The sequence below is a fragment of the Diabrotica undecimpunctata genome, chromosome 3 (assembly GCF_040954645.1).
Source record: "Diabrotica undecimpunctata isolate CICGRU chromosome 3, icDiaUnde3, whole genome shotgun sequence".
In the NCBI taxonomy this organism is placed as follows: domain Eukaryota; kingdom Metazoa; phylum Arthropoda; class Insecta; order Coleoptera; family Chrysomelidae; genus Diabrotica; species Diabrotica undecimpunctata.
In genome coordinates this window covers 940,354-961,330 of record NC_092805.1, presented here as the reverse complement: position 1 = coordinate 961,330, position 20,977 = coordinate 940,354, and the positions used below count along the sequence as shown (strand labels likewise).

Genomic DNA, 20,977 nt, shown 5'->3' with positions numbered 1-20,977 from the left:
TTAACGGAATTGGACAAAACGTGACCATTAAATAAATGGGAGCAATGCGAGAAATGGGAAAAAATAATAAAATAAACAATCTAACACTAAAAGGCATAAAGATTTACTCGAAGAAGAAAATAAATGTATTAGTTTCGCATTTTGCGTTACGTTTTCTTAATTTGATACAGATGAGAAGAATAACATTGTAATTTAACATTTTGAGCTCCAGTTTCCAACCCATAAACGATTGGTCAATGTTTTTATATTTAAGAAGAAGATAAAAATAATAATAGTTTCTTATGAACATTCTTGTAACTTAACACGTTCGCTACCAAGCGACTCATCATATATGAGCCACATCGATTTTTCCAAGAGACCAGTGTCTCATCCTTCACTCCGGGGATCGTACTGCACATACCGGCAATTTAAGGGAACTAAATATTCATATCCAGTTTTATATAAATTACAAAGAGGTAAAGGTTTTTTTCAAATATTTGACATAACGTATACATGGTCTATAAGGACGAAACTTAAGTAACTGCTTGTTAGCGAACGTGTTAATATACTATATACTCTTCTGTAAGAATAACAATAATTATTATGAAAATCACATAAAAATATTATTTTTTAAAAAGAAATATACAAGTGCTCCATCCATCTCATTTATCATCAAATTTTAAACAAAATATTTGTTATTAAATTAAATAAATATCTTATATCACACACTTTCGTTCAAAGATTCGACTTCAAGGATACACATTCTGCAATACGTCATTATAGAGCGAGTTGTAGGAGTCCCTTAAAACGTAGATGTCTTCAGGTTTTCCATTAAAAGCAAAACTTCCTGGTAATTTGTGTATCGGGGAATCAGTCAACGGTTTCTTCGTGGGTTTTTGCGGTTTGGGCGTCACGGTGTAGGTGGGGAACTGAGTCGGAGCTGGCGTAGGGAAGCCGCCGAAGTTTCCAGACCACTGGTAAATAGCGTTCGGTTTACCGTTGGACACAAAGGAGACGGGCACGTTCAAGAACTGAGATACCTGTGGCGTCATTGGTTGAGAAACGTATCCTAATCCTGAGACGAACATGTAAGGCTGTGGTGGTATTCTAATGTAGTAAATCGGGGAATTATATTGGTGTTTTCTTGAAGGTATGGCTCTACTCAAGGGATTTTCTCCTAAAGCCAAGGACATGTAGTTGTCGTTTTCTAGTTCAAGATTGTTGTAGTCTACATCGGGCTGCATGTAGTCTAAGTAGCCTAGGGATTTTCCTTTGCGTGCGTTACTGCTTTCGACTGGATAGCATTGTATCCATTTGACTATTAGGAATGCTGTGAGTGTATGTAAAATCAGCTTCATCTGAAACAAAGATGATAATTAGTTTTTGGAAAAACTTACGTTAAATACAAAAACAGTATTAAAACATTATTAAACGTATAGTTTCAAGAACAAAATATGATTGACTCACTAGACTGAAATGTCAGTTGGTAGTTCAGATTTCTTTCCTAAGTATATGTGTATGTGAAAGATATGGCATGTAATCAAGTCCATCGGCCACAGAATGTTTTACTTACATTTAAAGATATTTTTTTGTTCTTGTTTGTTTTTATTTTTTAGATATATGAATAAGTGACTGAAGTTATACTAATTTATATTTCTACTTTTACATCAATTATAAAATTTGATGATTAGCGACAAGACCTGTGTCTAGCCGTGGACAAAAGAATCGTAGACCTATATAGAGCATTCGAGGAAATAATCTTAGACCTATGTGCAGCACTGGAGGAAAGAATCGTAGGCCTATGTAGAGTACTGGACAAAAAATCTGGGTCGATCACTAGACGAAAGAATGCAAGCTTATATGTAGCAGTGTATAAAATATTAAGTTCCCCTGTCAAGCAGTGGACGTTCAATAAGTAAATAGAAGAACGTGACATGAGACGAAAAATAGATCAGCTGACGAAAAGAAGAAATGACTCGACTTCACGTCAGTGAGCGTGACGTCACTCGAACACCTGAGCAGGTGTAAACATCAAAGGATGCCGCTTTTTTCCACGGTCGGTAAAATTTTCCCAGCCCCAACCGCCGCAACATCTACGAAGATAATATTCTATTTCAACAAGTGTGCGAATTAATTTAGTAGATTTTTCTAAATATTTGTTGCAGCCAAAAAAATATGGTTACAATCTCCGTAAAAACTTTGTAGTATTTTCGGTTTACCCCGTATATTTATTAAAACACCGAAAAACATTCTTAATCTTTTTGGGTCTCTAAGGTTGGTAATGTAAGCATTTTCGAGTCTGTTTATAATAATTTAAATTGTTCTTTCGATAGATCTTGATTCCACCTAGATATTTACGCTAGAAATAAACAACAATTTTTCCACTGATGCATACAAGAGAATGATTTTTGAGGATGAAATCACTCCTCGATCCGCCAGAGCAGTCAATTTCATTGTTTGAGTCCGGGTTTGGTCATTCAGTTTTCTGATATTTGGGTAGAGAGTAGACTTACGATATCGTATGTTAATAAGAAACTTTTGACTTAGGTATTCTCTTCTATAGTCCAAAGGATTTTCTAGTATGTTTTAACTTTAAATGAACAAAGTTTCTGTATTGATAACATCAATGATTTATGGAATAACCTAAAAATTTTTCATTATTTTGCATATTGTGTTTCTTCTTTTCATTTGCCTTCTTCGTTCGTATGATTTTTAGAACTCTCTGACGACTGAACTATTAATAAAAATACATTTTTATTAGGTATTAGGTCAGTTTGAATACTATTTAAGAAAAAAATATATTTATAAACACGTTGTAAATATAAAAAGGTTCTGAAACAATTTTCCTGTGGTATGTCTAAGTTAAATATAAAAATAACATAATTTAATTCATTGTCAGTGTCTTTTAACAATATTGTTATTGATTATAAATCATTGTTTTAATTACTTTAAATAAACCAAAAGGTAAATTTATGATCCACGATTTTATAATAAATTACATCATTATTCTCGGGTTACTACAGATATTTAAAATTGATGTCATTTTTACACATTTCAATGATTTTGTCGTATTTGCATTTATATTTTAAAACGAAAATAATTAGTAAGACCTTTACCGTTTATTGACCAAATAAATTCTAAGATATTTATTTTGTGTGGCACTGATTTCTAGTTAATTGCTTCCACATTGCTCAATTTTATTTGATGAATTAACTATTATAACTTTGTCATTGAGGTTTTGTTGAGTACTATTTTTAGCAATTTAGATTTTTGGGTATTAAGTTTTTATTAAGAATATCTCTTAATATCCTGATGTATACATGAACTCGTATAGCGTTTTACTGGTTATAAAAGATGGGCTTTTTGAAGTTTGTACAACTCTTCCAAGGAGTACGAGATCGATAAAAATAGTGCAGATACATATATATCTCTGTATTAAATTTTTTAATAATACATTATCGAATTAATTTCCCGGTAGTTAGGACATCTATTTTTATTTTTACATGACTGTAGCTTCAAGCGTTGTTTGTGAGAGAACTGTTCATTCTACACAAAAACTGCTAATAAACATTTTTGTTTAAAATTATCACATTTTTTATTTAAATCAGTTTTTTTCTACGGTGATGTCCCAAAATTAATATTCTCTGCAAAATTCAGCTTGTTTGTATGATTTTTAGAGATTCAGTGGCATTTTCGTCTTTGACGACTGGAGTATAACATTTCCTATATATTTAACATTAACTTTCAAATTTAATAAAACATTCCATCTATTCCGTTCGTAAGTTGTGCCGCACATGCTCTTCCTCGACGGTTGTCGGAAACGCGAAAAGAGATTCAAGTAGATATCTAATCAATATTCATCCACAGTTGCACTTATGAAAATTGTATGGGAAGTTAACGAACCCACTATGAATAAACACGGATGAATCGGTTGAGAACTACTACCTAAAAACACTTTCCGGGAAATTGTAAGAATATTTGCTTTAAGTAGTCGGTTGACTGAATAAATCGCAAGCAGCGATTCGTTTGTCAATATTATTTTGAAGGTTTTGTTTAAAGAGTCTATTTAAACATAACACTAAAGGACAAATATTAATTCAGCATGACCGCGCATTATTAAGATGCTATTATGTATTGTTTGATTATTATAAGGAGTTTTTGGGGATATAAAATTACATCAGAACCTCAATAACGCGAATTTCAAGGGAAATGCAAAAATTCATTACATATTTTGTCAAATCATTTGACCTTCTTCTCTAAACTTTTTGTATTTGACGGTGAATGGAATTGGTACTATACCTATCTACATATTGATGGATTTATTTTAAAAACTTTCTTTTAGGTCAATAAAGGAAAAAAGCTGAAAAAATCATACAGGTTTCTAAAGGCTCTAAAAGATATATGAGGGATAGCTAATAACAAATCCTTGAAGATGTACAACTGATTTTGCTTTGTTTTTTTAAACAATCATAAAAATTGAAAAAAAATTTTTAGAGAAAAATAGTTTAAATCATGTACTTATTTCTTTAATGGTCTGTAGAAATAAAAAGGGTCAATTAGCTCCACTTTATATTAATTATAAATCTCAAAAACTGTGCAATACTTTCACTAAAAATGGGCCTTTAAATGCACGATATAATAGGTCAGCTTCAGGGTGGTTTGATTATCAAGTTTTTGAGGACTGGTTTTTACAACTACTACTTCCAATATTAAAACGATAAGAGGGCCGAAAGACAATCATAAGCTACAATATAAGTTCACATTTCAATTAGCAGGTCATTCAAGAATGTGAAGCTAAGGATATTCGTTTTATAGCATTACCAACTAATACCACGCATTTGCTCCAGCCACTAGACGTAGCATTTTTCCACCCTATGAAGGAGAAATTGCGAAAAATCTTGAACACATGAAAGACAAGTAGTCACAGTAGCAGACTTTCTTCTATACCAAAAAATGAGTTTCCCAATCTTTGAAAAAAATCTAATTAACCAATTAGAAATCTGGATTTACAAAGATTTGAATTTTTCTTTTAGATCACCATGAAGTATCAGATCGTTAATGTAACCGTATTGTAACAGCAGATGCCCAAATATCTGAGATTGTTGGCAATAGTTTTATTAAACATTTAACAAATATAATATTGTTTTAAAGCTATTTTCTTGTGGTATTTTAAATTGTGGTTAAATAGTAATAACAATTATAAGAACCGAAACTATCAAAGGAAATATGGAGCTACATAAGAGGTCAAAGAACGGAGGTAAAGAAACTAATAAAACCAAAACACATAAAAAAACACACTAAAACAATAGTAGTCAGCAAAGAACCAACCAGATGTAAAATAGAAATTGATGGCATCAGTATTGAATAAGTAATGGAAATAAAATATCTGGGAATTACACTGTCCAGCAGTGGAGATCTGGACAAAGAAGTGAGAGATCAAGTAAAAAATGCAAATAGACTGGCTGGATGCCTTACTAACACTATATGAGGAACAGACTCATTAACACTGAGATACAAGTCAAGAATTTATAAGGCCAGTGTAAGACCAATAATGACATATGTCTCAGAATCAAGACCCGACACAGCCACAACACAAAGGCTACTGTTAACGGCAGTGATGAGAGTACTGAGAAGAATTACAGGAAATACGCTGCGAGATCGAATGAAAAGAAAAGACATTAGAAGAAAATGTAGCGTACATTATATAAATGAATGGACACAAAATAGAAAAAAAAACGGGTGTGGCAGTCCAGTGGGACTGCCGGTAGAAGTTATACTTCTATACACGCGTTCGCCGTTAAAAATTTATATAGGAGTCAATCTGCACAATTATTACATGTGTAATGCTATAGGTAAGAGAGAGCAGAAAAAAAAAGAATTAGTTATATAGGTATATAGTGCATCGTTTGCTGTATATAAACATTTGACCTTTAATAGGAGTATAGTAAATAAAGGATTGTATCAATATTTTAATGAAAATATATATTTTTATTTTTATATAAAATATGTATAAAAGGAGTTGAATGCAAAAAAAAATTTACACATACTCTGCAGTAAAATTCATTGTTTATTTTGTTATTAATATAAAAATTACAATACAATAAATACACTGCAACATAATTTAATATAATAATACAATATAAATTAAAATGTAATATTCATAAGTATTTAAAACTGCCAATATACATAACTTACTTTACGAAGATAAAAATAAAAAACCAACAACTCGGATTATGTTGTAAATTTTCATTTTATTTTAAAATTTATTTTTTTTGCGTATATTACATATATTTAATAAGATTAAAGTGAGGTTTTTAAATAATATTTCAAAAATAAAAAAGTAAATTCATAATGGGGATTCGAACTCACAACCACCAGCGTATGAACCAAACACGTAAAGGATTTGCCAATTAGACATGACACTAACGGATTTCAAAATTGACAGTTCTCGGTAAAACAGTGATTATTTTGAAATACAAAAGCCTGAAATAATTATAAACGTTTAATTTTAAATAATACAAAACATATCACATAAATAATAATATTAATACATATTATATTATATATAATATTATATATATATACAATATTATATATATAATATTAAATATATATACAAAAGGAACATTTTTATTCTGGAGAGAGAAAGAGCGAGAAAATATATCTCCTGTCTCTCTCTTACTCATTATCTTACATATGTAATGGTTTCACAGATTCACTCTTATGCAAATTTCCAACACCGACCGTGCGTATAGAAGTATAACTTCAAAAAAAGAATGGAGTAACGATATAAACAGAATGGGGGAGACCCGTGTCGTCGAAATAGAGCAAGAGATAAGTCACCAATCGGTAAAAGAAGTATCGAACGACCGCACAAAAGATTGAGTGACAACCTTTCATAGAGATATTATTCCGCCAATGAATAAGCAGAATTGCTTATAAAGAGGAAGAAGAAACTACCAAAGGAAGGCAAATAAGAAGAAAAAATGTTTGAATATGGAACCAGGAAAAAGTATAAGCAGTAGTGACTTTAACAATGATATTGCCACTGCTGTAAATACAAAAAGGATGATACACATCAGCCTGGAACCTCTGACAATCAACAAAAAACGCTAGAGAAATAGTTCAGATGACCCAGATTCTGTTAGTGAGGATGAATACGAACCTAAATGTATGAAAAGTAACGATAGTTCATGGGATGAACATCTTTCTCGTGTTAAAAACGAACATTCTTCAGGAGAAGATTTTTTAGTACCCAAAGTAGTAGATAAGTCAGTGGGAAAGTACACAGTCGTACAATTCGAAGAAAAATATTTTCTTAGTCAACTCACCAATGTCTTCAAAACAGGAACAATGGTTAATGTAATGAAACGTGTTGAAAAACAATGGAAGTGGCCTAAAAAAAAGGATGAAGTATTTTACAAAAACGACGGAATTATGATGCTCATAAAGGCTCTAGTGCAAAGTGGAAAGCGAGCTTTGTTTGACATTCCAGAATTAAATGATACCTATCCTTGAATAATCCCTAGGTGGTTTATAAAGTTTAGTAATAGTTCTTAGCTACTAACTAAATTACCTACCTACATAATCTTGAGTATTTTTAAAACCTTAAAAACTTTAAAGATTTTTTTTAATTTTCTTCCTCTTTACTTACCTAATACCCTATTTATCTGGGATAAGTGAATATTCTCTTAGAACAAGTGAGAGCCTCACTCAGATTTAACTCGATAATTATAATGAATTAGACGTTCATAAAAATCGTTTCAATCTGCATTTCCGCTTCCTATAGCTCCCGGTATATATTGTACCAATAAAATGTAACTGTATATACAAGTAGAACAATTACATTTTTTTCACATTACCTCAAAGCTTATAATAAACCGTATGTGAAATATAACCAGATGAAAAACGAAACATATGTAACGCTACGTATAACCATTATTAACAAAATGTGAGTACAGAAGTACTTCACAGGTAGTACTTCAAACAATAGAAATTACAGTTTATTAAAATGTTGCATTATACGCTGTGAAATCTCTTACGTGCTTAAACTACCAGAATGGAGCATTTGTTTTATTATAGCAGGTGGAGATCGCCAGATTACACTTGCGTAGAATTCAATTTCACTTTGGGCGAATTAGTTTATATACCTTTATGTCTATTATTTTGCTTTATTACGCAGATTCATAAGCGTGGCTAGTTATTTTTAGTCTGGGTTCCAATGCTGAAAATTGCACCCTACATCCCCCATTTACTTTTGTTTTTAATTTTCAGCAATGATATTTTTATATATGAAAAAGAGTTTACAATTTTTTGAAATAATTTTGCTTACTGCATAAATATATTTTTTTTATTCTTCCAAATTTAAGTCGATGTTTTAGTCGTCAAATTTACCATTTAATGACTAAATTATTTGGTCTAAAAGCAGATTAAATACAAAGAGTTTCCCTTTTTTTATAGTTGATTGTAAATGCATTTGCTGCCTGGCAAAGTTCAAATGAGCAAAGGCGAAAAAACTTTTTTTGTGCTCCATCGGGGGTTTCCTCGTCGTACCTTCGGATGATTTTTAATAGTTCTTCGGTGGATAATGCTTTTGAGCTGAGTTTTCTTTTTTCTTGAACACTTTGAAGCTGCCTCCGCTTGGTATCTATGGCCAATCTTGCACATTTGAAATTTGATATATCTGTGAAAGAGTTTTTTTATGCCGTACTCTGTAAAATATTTTTCTTGTACCATTTTTGCTGTAGTAATACACATTGACTTTACAGAAGACTCCTCATAGTCTTTGCCATTGCCTTTTTTCTTGTAAAGGCATAATCTTTGAGAACTTTTGCTAGTTCCGTTATGGTAGTACATCTTTCAAGCGTAAAATTTCTCACCCGTAGGAACTCCGAAAATTTGGTCCAAATAGAGCTTTTGGACCTCTGCGTGTTCAATGGGACATTTTCCGAAATCAATTTTTTTATTTCTTTACCTGACTGATTTTTCATCATCCAAATCTTGATTTTTTGTCTGAATTCATTATATCTGTCCAAAATTGATTACGCCTCAATAACGTTTGTCAAACTGACAACAATATAATTACCAGACACCTTCGTGACGGATCTGTCATAATTTTGTAGATGATAGATCAAGGACAGGAAGGAGTTTTGTCAGTAGGAAACGTGGCGTTGCCATGACGTTTTATCAGTTAAAAATAGTTTAGTGAAATAGTCACCATTATAGCATTATTATCTAATCTAGTAGCAACTGTACGTTTTCTCGGAGTAGGAATGTCAATTTGAAGCTTATAACAAGTGTCTTTTACTTAGAAATAAATATTATAAAATATAGATGGTTCAATCCTTAGTTATTCCAAAGCAAGGTTAAGTTTGAAACTTCTTCTATAGCCTCACAAATTTATATGTCTGGTGATTGAAGTTACTTACTAACTTTGAAAGCCACTTGCATAATCGTACGTAGAAGAATTTTATTTGATATAGTATCCATTTACCTTTAGCTCCAGCTATTGCATCAGTTGCGTCCTCAACTTTCTCTTCAATGACTTCTATAATTACTTCAAGCTGCTCTTTGATTACAGTAACTGCCTCAGCACGACAAGCCCATTGTGTTTCAGATAAAGATTTCAAAGTTTTTATCTTATTTTGTAAACTTTAAAATCTCTCCATAAAAAAGCATGCTTTTTTAGACTGCCTTCCATATAAGAATAAATCAATTGTGTTACACCAAAAAACACAAAGTCTTTAGATTTTCAATATGATTAGTGCAAGAGGCTACCAATGCTAAATTAAGACAATGAGCAAAGGAGTGAATGAACATAATACATATTAGTATTTTTCTCTTTACATCTTTTCTGTACATAGTTAAGTTTTTTGACATCGCGGAAGCTCCGTCAAAGCATACAGCTTCAACTCCTCCCACGAAAGATTTATATTATGCAAAGCAGAATTTACTGTTTTAAAAATGGTTTCTGCATCGGTTAAATTTAAACGTTTCAATGCGCTATCCTTTCAACTTTCAACTGAAAACGTACTACCTTTTTATGATTTTTAACTTATTTATTACAAAAGTTCAACTTTTTGGATATACTAAGATATGGAGAATATCATTGCCTACATTTTTTTTTTCTGCATCCAAGAAATAAAAATTTTCCTCGACGAGAAGAAAATTGATGTTATGCTTGTATCAGAAGCTCATCTAACAGACAAAAACTATATCAAAATTCCAAAATACATTGTCTACTACACAAAACATCCAAATGACAAGGCACACGGTGGCACAGCTATTATTATCAAATCTAATATAAAACACCATGAGTTAAATAAGCTCAGTGAAAAGTACCTGCAATCAACTAGCATTGTCATCGAAGACTGGCTAGGCAACCTTACATTATCTGCGGTCTACTGTCCTCCTGGTCAACCAATCAACGAAAACAACTTTAGCACCTATTTCAGTTCTCTTGGACACAAATTCATAGCAGGAGGAGACTTTAACTGTAAACATCATCACTGGGGCTCTAGGTTAATTACAACAAGGGGTAGACAACTGCTGAAGTCAATAACAGGAAACAACCTACAATACATATCTACAGGAGAACCAACTTATTGGCCTACAGATCCAAATAAAACACCAGATCTCTTAGACTTCTGTGTGATTAAAGGTATCTCTCTTAACTATTTAGCAATAGAATCATGCTGGGACCTCTCTTCAGACCATTCTCCCATTCTAATTGACCTAGACTCCAAAATCATACTCAGAAATAAGCCTCCAGTCCTAACCAATAATCAAACAAATTGGAAAATATTCCGAAGCGCACTAGCAGAACAAATACCAACGAACTTGCCACTTAAAACAGAATTACAAATTGAAAATGCGGTACAACAACTTACTACCTCCATACAAAAGGCAGGTTGGATTTCTACTCCTGAACAAACAACATGGAAGGAAAGCATAAACTGTTCGCAAAGTGCAAAAAACCTGATCGATGAGAAAAGAAAACTTAGGAAAAAGTGGCAAAACACACACGCTCCTATTGACAAACAAAATTTAAACAGAATTACCAGAAGACTCAAAAATCTATTAAAAGAAGAGAAAAACAGGGGGATCCAAACTTACTTAGAAAATTTGACTCCGTCCAAAGACACCAATTATTCTCTATGGAAGGCGACGAGAAAGGTAAAAGGTCCACAAGACGCCATACCTCCTCTAAAAAATGTCAAAGGTAAATGGGCAAGAACAGACACAGAAAAATCTGAGACATTCGCTGAACATCTTTCTACAGTATTTAGTCCATTTAACAGAGTAGTGCCATTAGAACAAGAAGAACCATTTAATTCTTTTCTTAAGGCTCCATATCAAATGGATCTACCAATCACCAAGTTTAATATTAAAGAAGTAAAACAGATAATAAAGAATGAGATACAACCCAATAAGGCTCCGGGATTCGACCTCATAACGGGTAAGATCCTCCAGGAACTAACCAATGACTGTTACAGAATAATCACTATGATCTTCAATGCCATGCTTAGTCTGCATTACTTCCCTCTGCAATGGAAAGTGGCACAGATTATACTCATTCAAAAACCTGGTAAAGATCCAAAAGATGTCAACTCATACCGACCGATTAGTCTACTCCCAGTCATTTCTAAGGTCTTCGAAAAACTTCTACTACGAAAAATCAAACCAATATTGGACGAAAAGTGTCTCATACCTGACCATCAATTCGGTTTTCGTAACCAACATGGTACAATAGAACAAGTTCACAGACTATACACAACAATAAGAAGTAGTCTCGAGAACAAGCAATATTGTACTGCAGCCTTTCTAGACGCCTCTCAAGCTTTTGACAAGGTGTGGCATACAGGACTTCTGTACAAATTAAAGAAAAATTTACCTTACCCTTACTTTAAACTGCTTCAATCATACCTTACAGAAAGGAGATATCTGGTAAAATATAGTGAAGCCTATACAAAACTCTACCCCATCCTGTCTGGTGTACCTCAGGGTAGTGTGCTCGGACCGATTCTGTACCTGATATATACGGCTGACTTGCCAATAAGCAATAACCTAACGCTTGCAACATTCGCAGATGATACTGCTTTCTTGGCCTCTCATAGCAACCCAATAATAGCATCAGAGAGACTGCAACTACATCTGAACAAAACAAATGAACGGCTTAAACTCTGGAGAATTAGAGTAAACCCCTCAAAATCTACACAAATTACATTCACTCTAAGAAGAGGTACATGTCCACAAGTTAACCTAAATGGACACCCTTTGCCCCAAAAGCATGACGTAAAATACTTAGGTATTCACCTTGACAAACGTCTAACTTGGACCAAACATATATGGACGAAAAGGCTTCAATTGGGAATTTTATACAGAAAACTTTACTGGATGTTGGGAAAAAACTCTCACCTATCGATTGACAACAAGCTACTGATATACAATACAATAATAAAACCCATTTGGACATATGGCTCACAGCTCTGGGGTTCAGCTAGCAAATCTAATATTATGATAATACAAAGATTCCAATCCAAAACTCTGAGAACAATCGCTAATGCACCTTGGTATATCCAGAATGATGCAATACATAGAGATCTTCAGGTACTAACAGTCTCTGAATAGTGCAAAAAAACTTCTGAACAATATCAAAACAGGTTGCGGGCGCATCCTAATACCCTGGCACACAATCTTCTCAACAACCAACAAGCGAAGAGATTGAAGCGACATGACCCCTTGGACTTACCTCACCTATCCTGACAGAGCCTACAGCAGTGGGAGTTACGCCTTCAACAACACCCAGCCATTGTGATCAGTGCCGCTTTTAGTGCTCGCGTATCAGTGTATGTGCGCATCCTACCGGTAAAAAGCCAATTTGTGTCGTGATGATTTGGTCACTGGACCTTACATCTCTCTGTCATGTAAAGACAAAAAATTTTACTTATTGTTTTCACTGCAAAACAGATTGTAAAAATCTTAAATGTTAATAAAAAAAAAAAAAAAAACATTTTTTCTAATTAAGTTTTTTGGATATTCTATACCATAATGGAATTATCAACCGATGTCGCACTAAAAACTCACCCTGTATAATAATATATACTAAGTGACACGCATAACGAAGAGGCGGTCACCGTGTATACATTTTTAATTCCTTTTAGTCTTTAACATTACTCTAATTATTGTAAAACAATGGTTGACGAAAACGGTAACCATACGAGATAAAACATCTTATCCATTCCTGAGATATCTGCACTTCAATTTCATGTTAATTTATTACGGGAATAATTAGTATCAACAATGCCCAATTAAGCAATAACAAAAACCGGGAAAAGTAGATCATTAAGTTCTGATTCCGTTTCATTAAGCTCTAGATCAGGGCCGTTTCAGTAATTAAAATAAACGATTATAAGGATAGTTTTGTTTTTATTAAGTTATGGTATTTTTAACACAAAATTTGACAAAAAATGTTTATTTAATTATTAGGGAACTTGTTAGATTTGTCGTCTTTTGCCTAACTTCAGTTTTTCTGTTAATCTGTATAATAAAAGTTTTTTCATTATTTTTGACATCCTTGGTGGTAGATTTGTAAGAACTAACTTGTATTCTGATTTTCCTGGCTTGGCAATCATAATCATCTGAGCGTATTTTGATTGCTTTGGGAAATATTCAATGCTTTGATTGCTTTGTGAGAATGGTGCCGATTTCTGACAAATCAAAGCAATTTTGGATTTTTTAAGAACAGCAATTAAAGAAAAACTATTTAACTGTCATTAAAAATTGTTTAGTATGATTTTTATTGTGTTGGCGTTTCTAAAAAAATTATACGATGAATGCTATATTAGATTGAATTGAGAACGGTTCTGTCTGAATCATTTTTAAATAATCAATTTTTACGATCGTTGTAGTAGGTTTAAGTATAATTGCGATATTATCTTTATTATGCATTAATGAATAAAATTATCAGATTTCATTTTTCCTAAGCCAGATAAAATTTTAATTCAACCTTTGAACCTCAAATTATATGAACTCCCAAGAAAAATCTAAAGTATTATATAATTATTGATGAGTATCTTCAATAGTGATGCGATTCGTAATTTAACGAGAAAAAACTACAATAAAACATCATTGACATATTAAAATAATACATTTTTTTGTAAAAATGACCTAATTAGAGAAGATAGGAGGGAATAATATTAAGAATTGTGCAAATACTATAATTTGTGTACTGATGACGAAAAAATTCAATAGTACGTACTATATGCATGTGGATTACAAGAATGCTTTATTAGCGAATTATATCCGAGGAGAAGCATACACGCGCTTTCAACTTAATAGCAACTATGGAGTGCTCCAATGGATGAGTACTAACACCAACACTGTGATACATAGAAATCCACAAGCCAAGTAGCCAAAATGTCTGGGTTCATATGCATTATGCCCTATAGTAGATAGAAACACTGTTCCTGAAAGAAGACCTACCCATTAACTCTTCCAACACCAACTTAGTTACCGAATAGACTAAAAGCTGCTGGGATTAAGTGGGCTGAGTTTGTTTGGGAGGGAACTAATTAACACTTCTTTTTCATGTGCCATCTCCTCTAAGAAGGTTGGCAACCATCATGGCAATTCGCACTTTCGATAACGCTGCTCTAAAGAGGTCAGCAGAAGTGCAGTTAAACCAAGCTCTCAAATTGTTTAACCAGTAGATGCGTCTTCTTCCGCGACTCCTTCTACCCTGTATTCCTCTTTAAACCTCTTTAAAACTCCCTAAAACCTCTTTATCTTTTCCTATTCTTCTCAACACCTTGACATTCGTGACTCTATCCACCCAACTTATTCTTAATATCCTTCTGTAGGCCCATAACTCGAAGGCTTCTAATCTGTCCGAAACATTTTTCTTTAATGTCCAACCCTCCAACCCATAAAATAATACGGAGAACACGTAGCATCTCAGAAGTCTTACCTTTAAAGACATTGAATTGTCCCTGCTGCAGAGTACTTTTTTCAGTTTGTTGAAAGAATTTCTTGCCTGTCCTATTCTTGCCTTAATCTCTCCTGTGTACTCGTTATTTTCGTTAATTATTGTACCCAAATATTTATATTTTTCAACTTTTTTAATTTGTTCTCCATGTGTTGTTATGTTTTCTTGGCGCTGTTGGGCTTGTGTAACTACCATAAATTGTGTCTTTTTTGTGTTTAGGGACAGTCCGTTTTCTTCACTGACTTTTACCTCTCTGTCAACCATTTGATGTAAATCCTTTGATTAGCACTAGTGAGGTTAAATATCTCGGAGTAACTTTGAATTCTACGCTCGCAGAGAAAATTGATATTAATGTCACTAACAGGCCTAAGCAATTATTCTAGAGTTGCCAAATAGCCATAGGTAAAATCTAGACTATTATAGATGTGTAAAAAATATAGATGAGCATTTGAACTGGTCTGAAAATACGTCCTTTGAAGAAAGTTATACTAACATAACAGAAAATATACGCAAAATAGCGCAGGAAGAATTATTCATTACATGTTTAAATAAATTATCGAATATTGAATTTAATTCAAATAAGATTTTAGTAAGTTTTGACATAAATAGTTTATTTACAAATGTGCCAATAGATTAGACTTTAAATATAATCAAAACAAAATTAAAGAATGGTGATACCTTTCCAACTAGAACAATACTAAATGTATCAGCTATAATGGAGTTATTCACATTATGTACTGATAATACATATTTTCAACTAAATAATGAATTCTATAAACATAATTTTGATCTAGCAATGGGCTCTAGTTTATCTCCATTATTAGCTACTATATTTATGGAATTGCTATTTTTATTGGGAATAAGCCACAATTTAACTTTAAAATAAGTTTTTTTGACGTTTCGATTTCAAATTCGGAAATCATTCTCAAAATACAAAATATTAATAAACAAAAAAATATTTGTTTTTTGTTACTTGCTTAAACGTTCTTCTAATAATTTAATTTTATCTGACTCATTTATATTGACAATTCAAACATATATTATACATTTTAAAGTAGACGACTTTAAAATGATATTGCCTATATTGCTATGACTTTAAAATGATATTACCAATATTGCTGAGTTTCTGGGACGACTTTATTGGAAGATATTTCATTCGATTACATGAAATCAACTTTAACTTGAGAATATCTGCCAGTAAAAATCATAGCATGTGATTCGTCTTTAAAAAGACAACCGCATACCAATGATGACACTTAAATTCTCCTGTTAGTGATCTAATAGTAAATCATAAAAACTTCACATTCACAGGAAGATGAAGAAGAAATTATTGAAGAGAGTAAAAATCATCTTGGATCATCTTTTGGTAACTAAAAACAAAAATCATAAATGCCGCATGGTAGTTGATTACTCTTAAACAATAAATATATTAAAATTACTTGATGCTTATTCTTTGCAGAATATCGATTCGTAGTGTCTAAGATATTAAAATATAACATTTTAGCTCACTTGATTTAAAATTCGAGTATCATCAAATACTAATTCAGGAATCTGACAAACCATTTACAACTTTCTAGGCAATGAATGCCTCTACCAATTCCGTTGTATTCCTTTTGGGGTTACCTGTGTAGTATTATGTTTTCAGAGAGCCATTGATTCTACCATTAAAAAAGAAAATCTACAGGGTGTTAACGCTTATTTAGATGACGTAACAGTTGGTGGTGTGAATCAAAAGAGCCATGATTTAAATTTAATATAATAGATAGGCTTTGGGATAGCGAAAATGGGTTTGATGATGATGATGATGATACTGTCGATCCAGATTTCTTACCTGATGAACAACTTATACATATGTACATATGATGAGTCTGATACTGAGGATTCTGAAGACACTAATATAGTTAATAGCACTGTAGAGGAGGAGCCTCCAAAAACTCTGGTTTACTCCAAGGGCAAAGGTATACTTATTATACAATCAATTTGTGATCAAAAATACTAGATGTTTTTTTTATTTTTAGATATTATATGGAGACAAAAAAATTTTAACTTATCCTAACAGCAACTGAAATTTAGAGGAAATCAGACTCTTTCAAACTATATTATACAACTAGAAAGTATATATGAATATTTTAATTTATCCTTCATATATAGCCTTTTACACAAAATTGTGGAGGAGTCAAATTTATATGCCATACAGCAGAATCCTAACAAACCACTGAATATTACACGAAGAAAAATAAAAAAAGTTTATTGGAATTATAATATATGTATATATCCTTGTTTATTTGCACAATACAAGGGTATATTGGTCAGAAGAAATTGATTGTGAGAAAATAAAAAGTGCTATGTTAGACAGCAGGTACGAAAAACTCAGACAATTTTTACATTTCAATAATAACGAGAATGTTTTATCCCGTAACAATCGAAACTACGATAGAGTTTATAAAATTAGACCAATAATTGATCACCTCAATGAAGCATTTTCAAACGAAATTCCATTGGAACAATATTTGTCCGTCAATGAGCAAAGTTCTACCAAAGTTAGGCACTACATGAAGCACTACCTACCAAACAAGCCACATAAATGGGGTTTTAAATTTTTCGTCTTATGCACTAGCTCTGGATATGCGTATCGTATAAAATTATATACCGGACGAGAGAATGATCAAAAAACGAGACCTACTTTTGAACCTGAACTTGTGGTGAGATTGGCTAGAATTATTCCTAGGAATATGAGTCACAGGTTTTATTTTGACAATTATTACTCTTCTATATCCCTCCTTGTATATCTTTCCAAACAAGGTATTTACATTTTATGAACTGTAAGAAGGAATAGGATTCCAAATGTACGCTTCCGGATGAAAGGGCTATGAAAAATGAAGAAACATGAACTAGTGTAGAGGTTGTTGGTACTTGCGATGGTGTGAAAATAAGTAGCTTAGTATGAAAAGATAACAAATTAGCCACGTTTCTATCGACTTTCGCTGACGAAGTTCCTAAAACTACTTCCAAGAGATATGACAAGAAAGAAAAGAGAACAAAAAAGTAAGTTGTCCATATCTTGTACAAGAATACAACCGTCATATAGGCGGTGTTGATTTGTTGGATAGCAATATGGGACGAAATAAAATTATTCTAAGAAGTGAAAAATGGTATTTTAGAATATTTTACCATCTACTAGATCTAGCCGTTGCTAACAGTTGGATTCTTTACAAGAATTCAACTGAACATAGAACTGGCGCGAAGTATAAAGTTACACACGCTCAGTTTAGGACACAACTGAACTAAAGAATATCTTTATTTTCCCGTTTTTTAATTAAAATTGATAAATAATTTACAGAGATATTTGCAAAAAAGCAGTTTTTTTGCACTAATTTATAAATTTTATTAATTTTTTTATTAACAAAATAAAATGGTATTAATACATTTAAACATCCAGGAATTACCATCTTTTAGATTTGTGCGAAATTTCCCCCTGATCAGTCAAATATTTTATGTTATTTAATTTGTTTATCCCTGAGGCTAATTATTTAAACTATTGAGCTTGCCCTATGCATGATGCTAGACACATTCAGCAAATTTCATAGGTTTTTTTAAGACTTAGACTATCTCAGAAGTTAAATGCATATTGAGTTTTCATCGAAATTATTTACAAAATAAACGTTTGAAAAAGGGGTATGTTTTTACTTATAAACAATTGTAATAACTTCTATATTTTTCAAGCTACAGATTTGTACGTACAACCATTGGATAGCTGCTATAAAAGCTCACATTAAAAAATAAAAAACCTTCTATGACCAATAGGAACGAAGTTAGTGACTATTTTTAAAAAAATCATATCTCCATTGTTCATAAACATTAAGAAGTAAAATTTGCACAAATTTTGAATGAAAATCTAAACTTCATATTGAAACTTATAGCTATAAAATTTATCTAAGTTTTCGAAAGGACGGTACTTTCGAAAGATCGACATAGGAAAGTGGAGAGGATATCAGTTTCAGCTCCGTTTTTTTTTTCGGCATCGGAACTTCAAATTGCAACACGTAGGAAAAATTTACATTATCTCGGCTTTCTTTGCAGCTGCAAGCCTCTTTTTTTTATTCTGGGGTAGCTCGTCGAAATATGAATAACTACATAGTTTTCACTGGCCGGAAAATATGGGAAAACTCGGAAACATTGAGTCCATTTGAAATTCACCCTAAATACTTACCTTTTTTTAATTTGCTCGAATAGTCTGTCGCAGTATTAATATTGATCACATAATTTTCACCCCCCATAAATCTCGGAAAATCCCGGAAAATCAACATATTTTTTTTCATTTTATATCAATGATGTAATAATACTTATATATTTTATAAATTAAATTTCAGGTAATTTTTTACACATTATATTATTATATTCCTTATATTAATTATAATTGTTTGTATTTTTATAATTAACAATATTGATTTTTATTCTATTTTTCTTACAAATATGATATACAATATTAATCTAATCTGCCTTACTTCTTTGATAAAATAAGTTTTATCATTTCATTTTTTCTTCAATTGCCTTATTAAATTTTGCAATGTTTATTGAACTTTACTTTTTTTATTTTCTTTACATACATTGGTTGAAAAGTTAAAATTTGGTTCATTTATTCGACTTTACTGTCAGGTCTGAACCTTTTTGTTGCAGGTTGTTTGTCTTCACTGATTAAGTCAGTCTTTCCATACATTAACATATTAATGGGCGATCTTAATGCCAAGGTGGATCAAGGTAAGGTAGGAGAACAAGTAGGAAAATATGGGCTTGGAAACAGAACTGACAGAGGAGATAGATTGATTCAATTTTGCCAAAGTGAAGACTTCGTAATAACAAATACCTTTTTTAAATTACCTCCTCGACGGTTATATACATGGACATCTCCACAACATACCAAAGAAAAAATAGTGAGAAATCAAATAGACTACATTATGATAGCAAGGAGGTATCATAATGCTGTTAAATGTACTAAGACGTACCCAGGAGCTGATATAGGCTCAGATCATAACCCGGTAGTTACTGTGATGGAGGCGAGACCAAAAAAGATTAGAAGACCACACAGAAAGTCACTAGATTTAAATAAACTTAGAAACAAAAATATACGACAAGAAACAGGAGAAGAAATAAATGATAACCTCCGTTCAGTGCAGCAACAAATTAACGATACAAACAACGTTAACCAAAAATTAAAGTACCTACATAAATACAGCTATACAAACAGCAGGAAAGAAACATCTTACAAAAACAACAACAAAGAATAAGGGGTGGATGACACAAGATATACTAGACTTGATGGAACAAAGAAGAAAGATGAAGAATTACCCAGACAAATACAAAGAAATAAATAAACACATAAAAAAGAAAATAAAAGAAGCCAAAGAGGAGTGGATTAAAGAACAATGTGAAGAAATGGAAACCTATGAGAAAAAGTACGATGCGTTCAATATGCACAAAAAGTAAAAGAGATAACAGAAAGCATAAAGAAAGGCCAAATAGGTAAACTTAAAGACAAAGATGGAAATCTTATTGTAGATCTAGACAATAAAATAAAAAGATGGACAGAATACCTAAATGAATTATTTGAAGACGATAGAAACAACTTAACTCAGATAATCAATGCAACTGGGCCAGACATATTGAAAGAAGAAGTAGAATACGCAATAAGAAACGCTAAAAATGGAAAAGCAAATGAACCTGATGAAATTCCTACAGAACTGTTGAAGCTTTTGAATGATAAATCCGTAACCATAATATTAAATTTTGCAGCGAGGAGCTAAAACAGTTTCCCCTCCACTTTCCTATGTCGATCTTTCGAAAGTAACTTCGTTTCGAAAGGTTTTAAGTTTTGAAAAATTGGATGAATTTTATAGCTATAAAATTCAATATAAAGTTTAGATTTTCATTCAAAATTTGTGCAAATTTTACTTCTTAATGTTTATAAACAATGGAGATATAATTAACAAAAAAATTGTCGCTAACTTCGTTCCT

The 20,977-nt window shown here is 32.1% G+C and overlaps 1 protein-coding gene across 1 annotated transcript in view; it reads right to left on the bottom strand.

Moving 5' to 3' along the window:
• Positions 1-723: 723 nt before the first annotated feature.
• LOC140436339 (uncharacterized) overlaps positions 724-20,977 on the bottom strand; it is a 73,061-nt gene continuing 52,807 nt past the window's right edge. Inside the window, exon 2 of the mRNA XM_072525065.1 lies at positions 724-1,337. Coding sequence (XP_072381166.1) covers positions 729-1,337 — 609 coding nt within the window. The 3' untranslated portion in view covers positions 724-728. The remainder of the gene's footprint in view (positions 1,338-20,977) is intronic.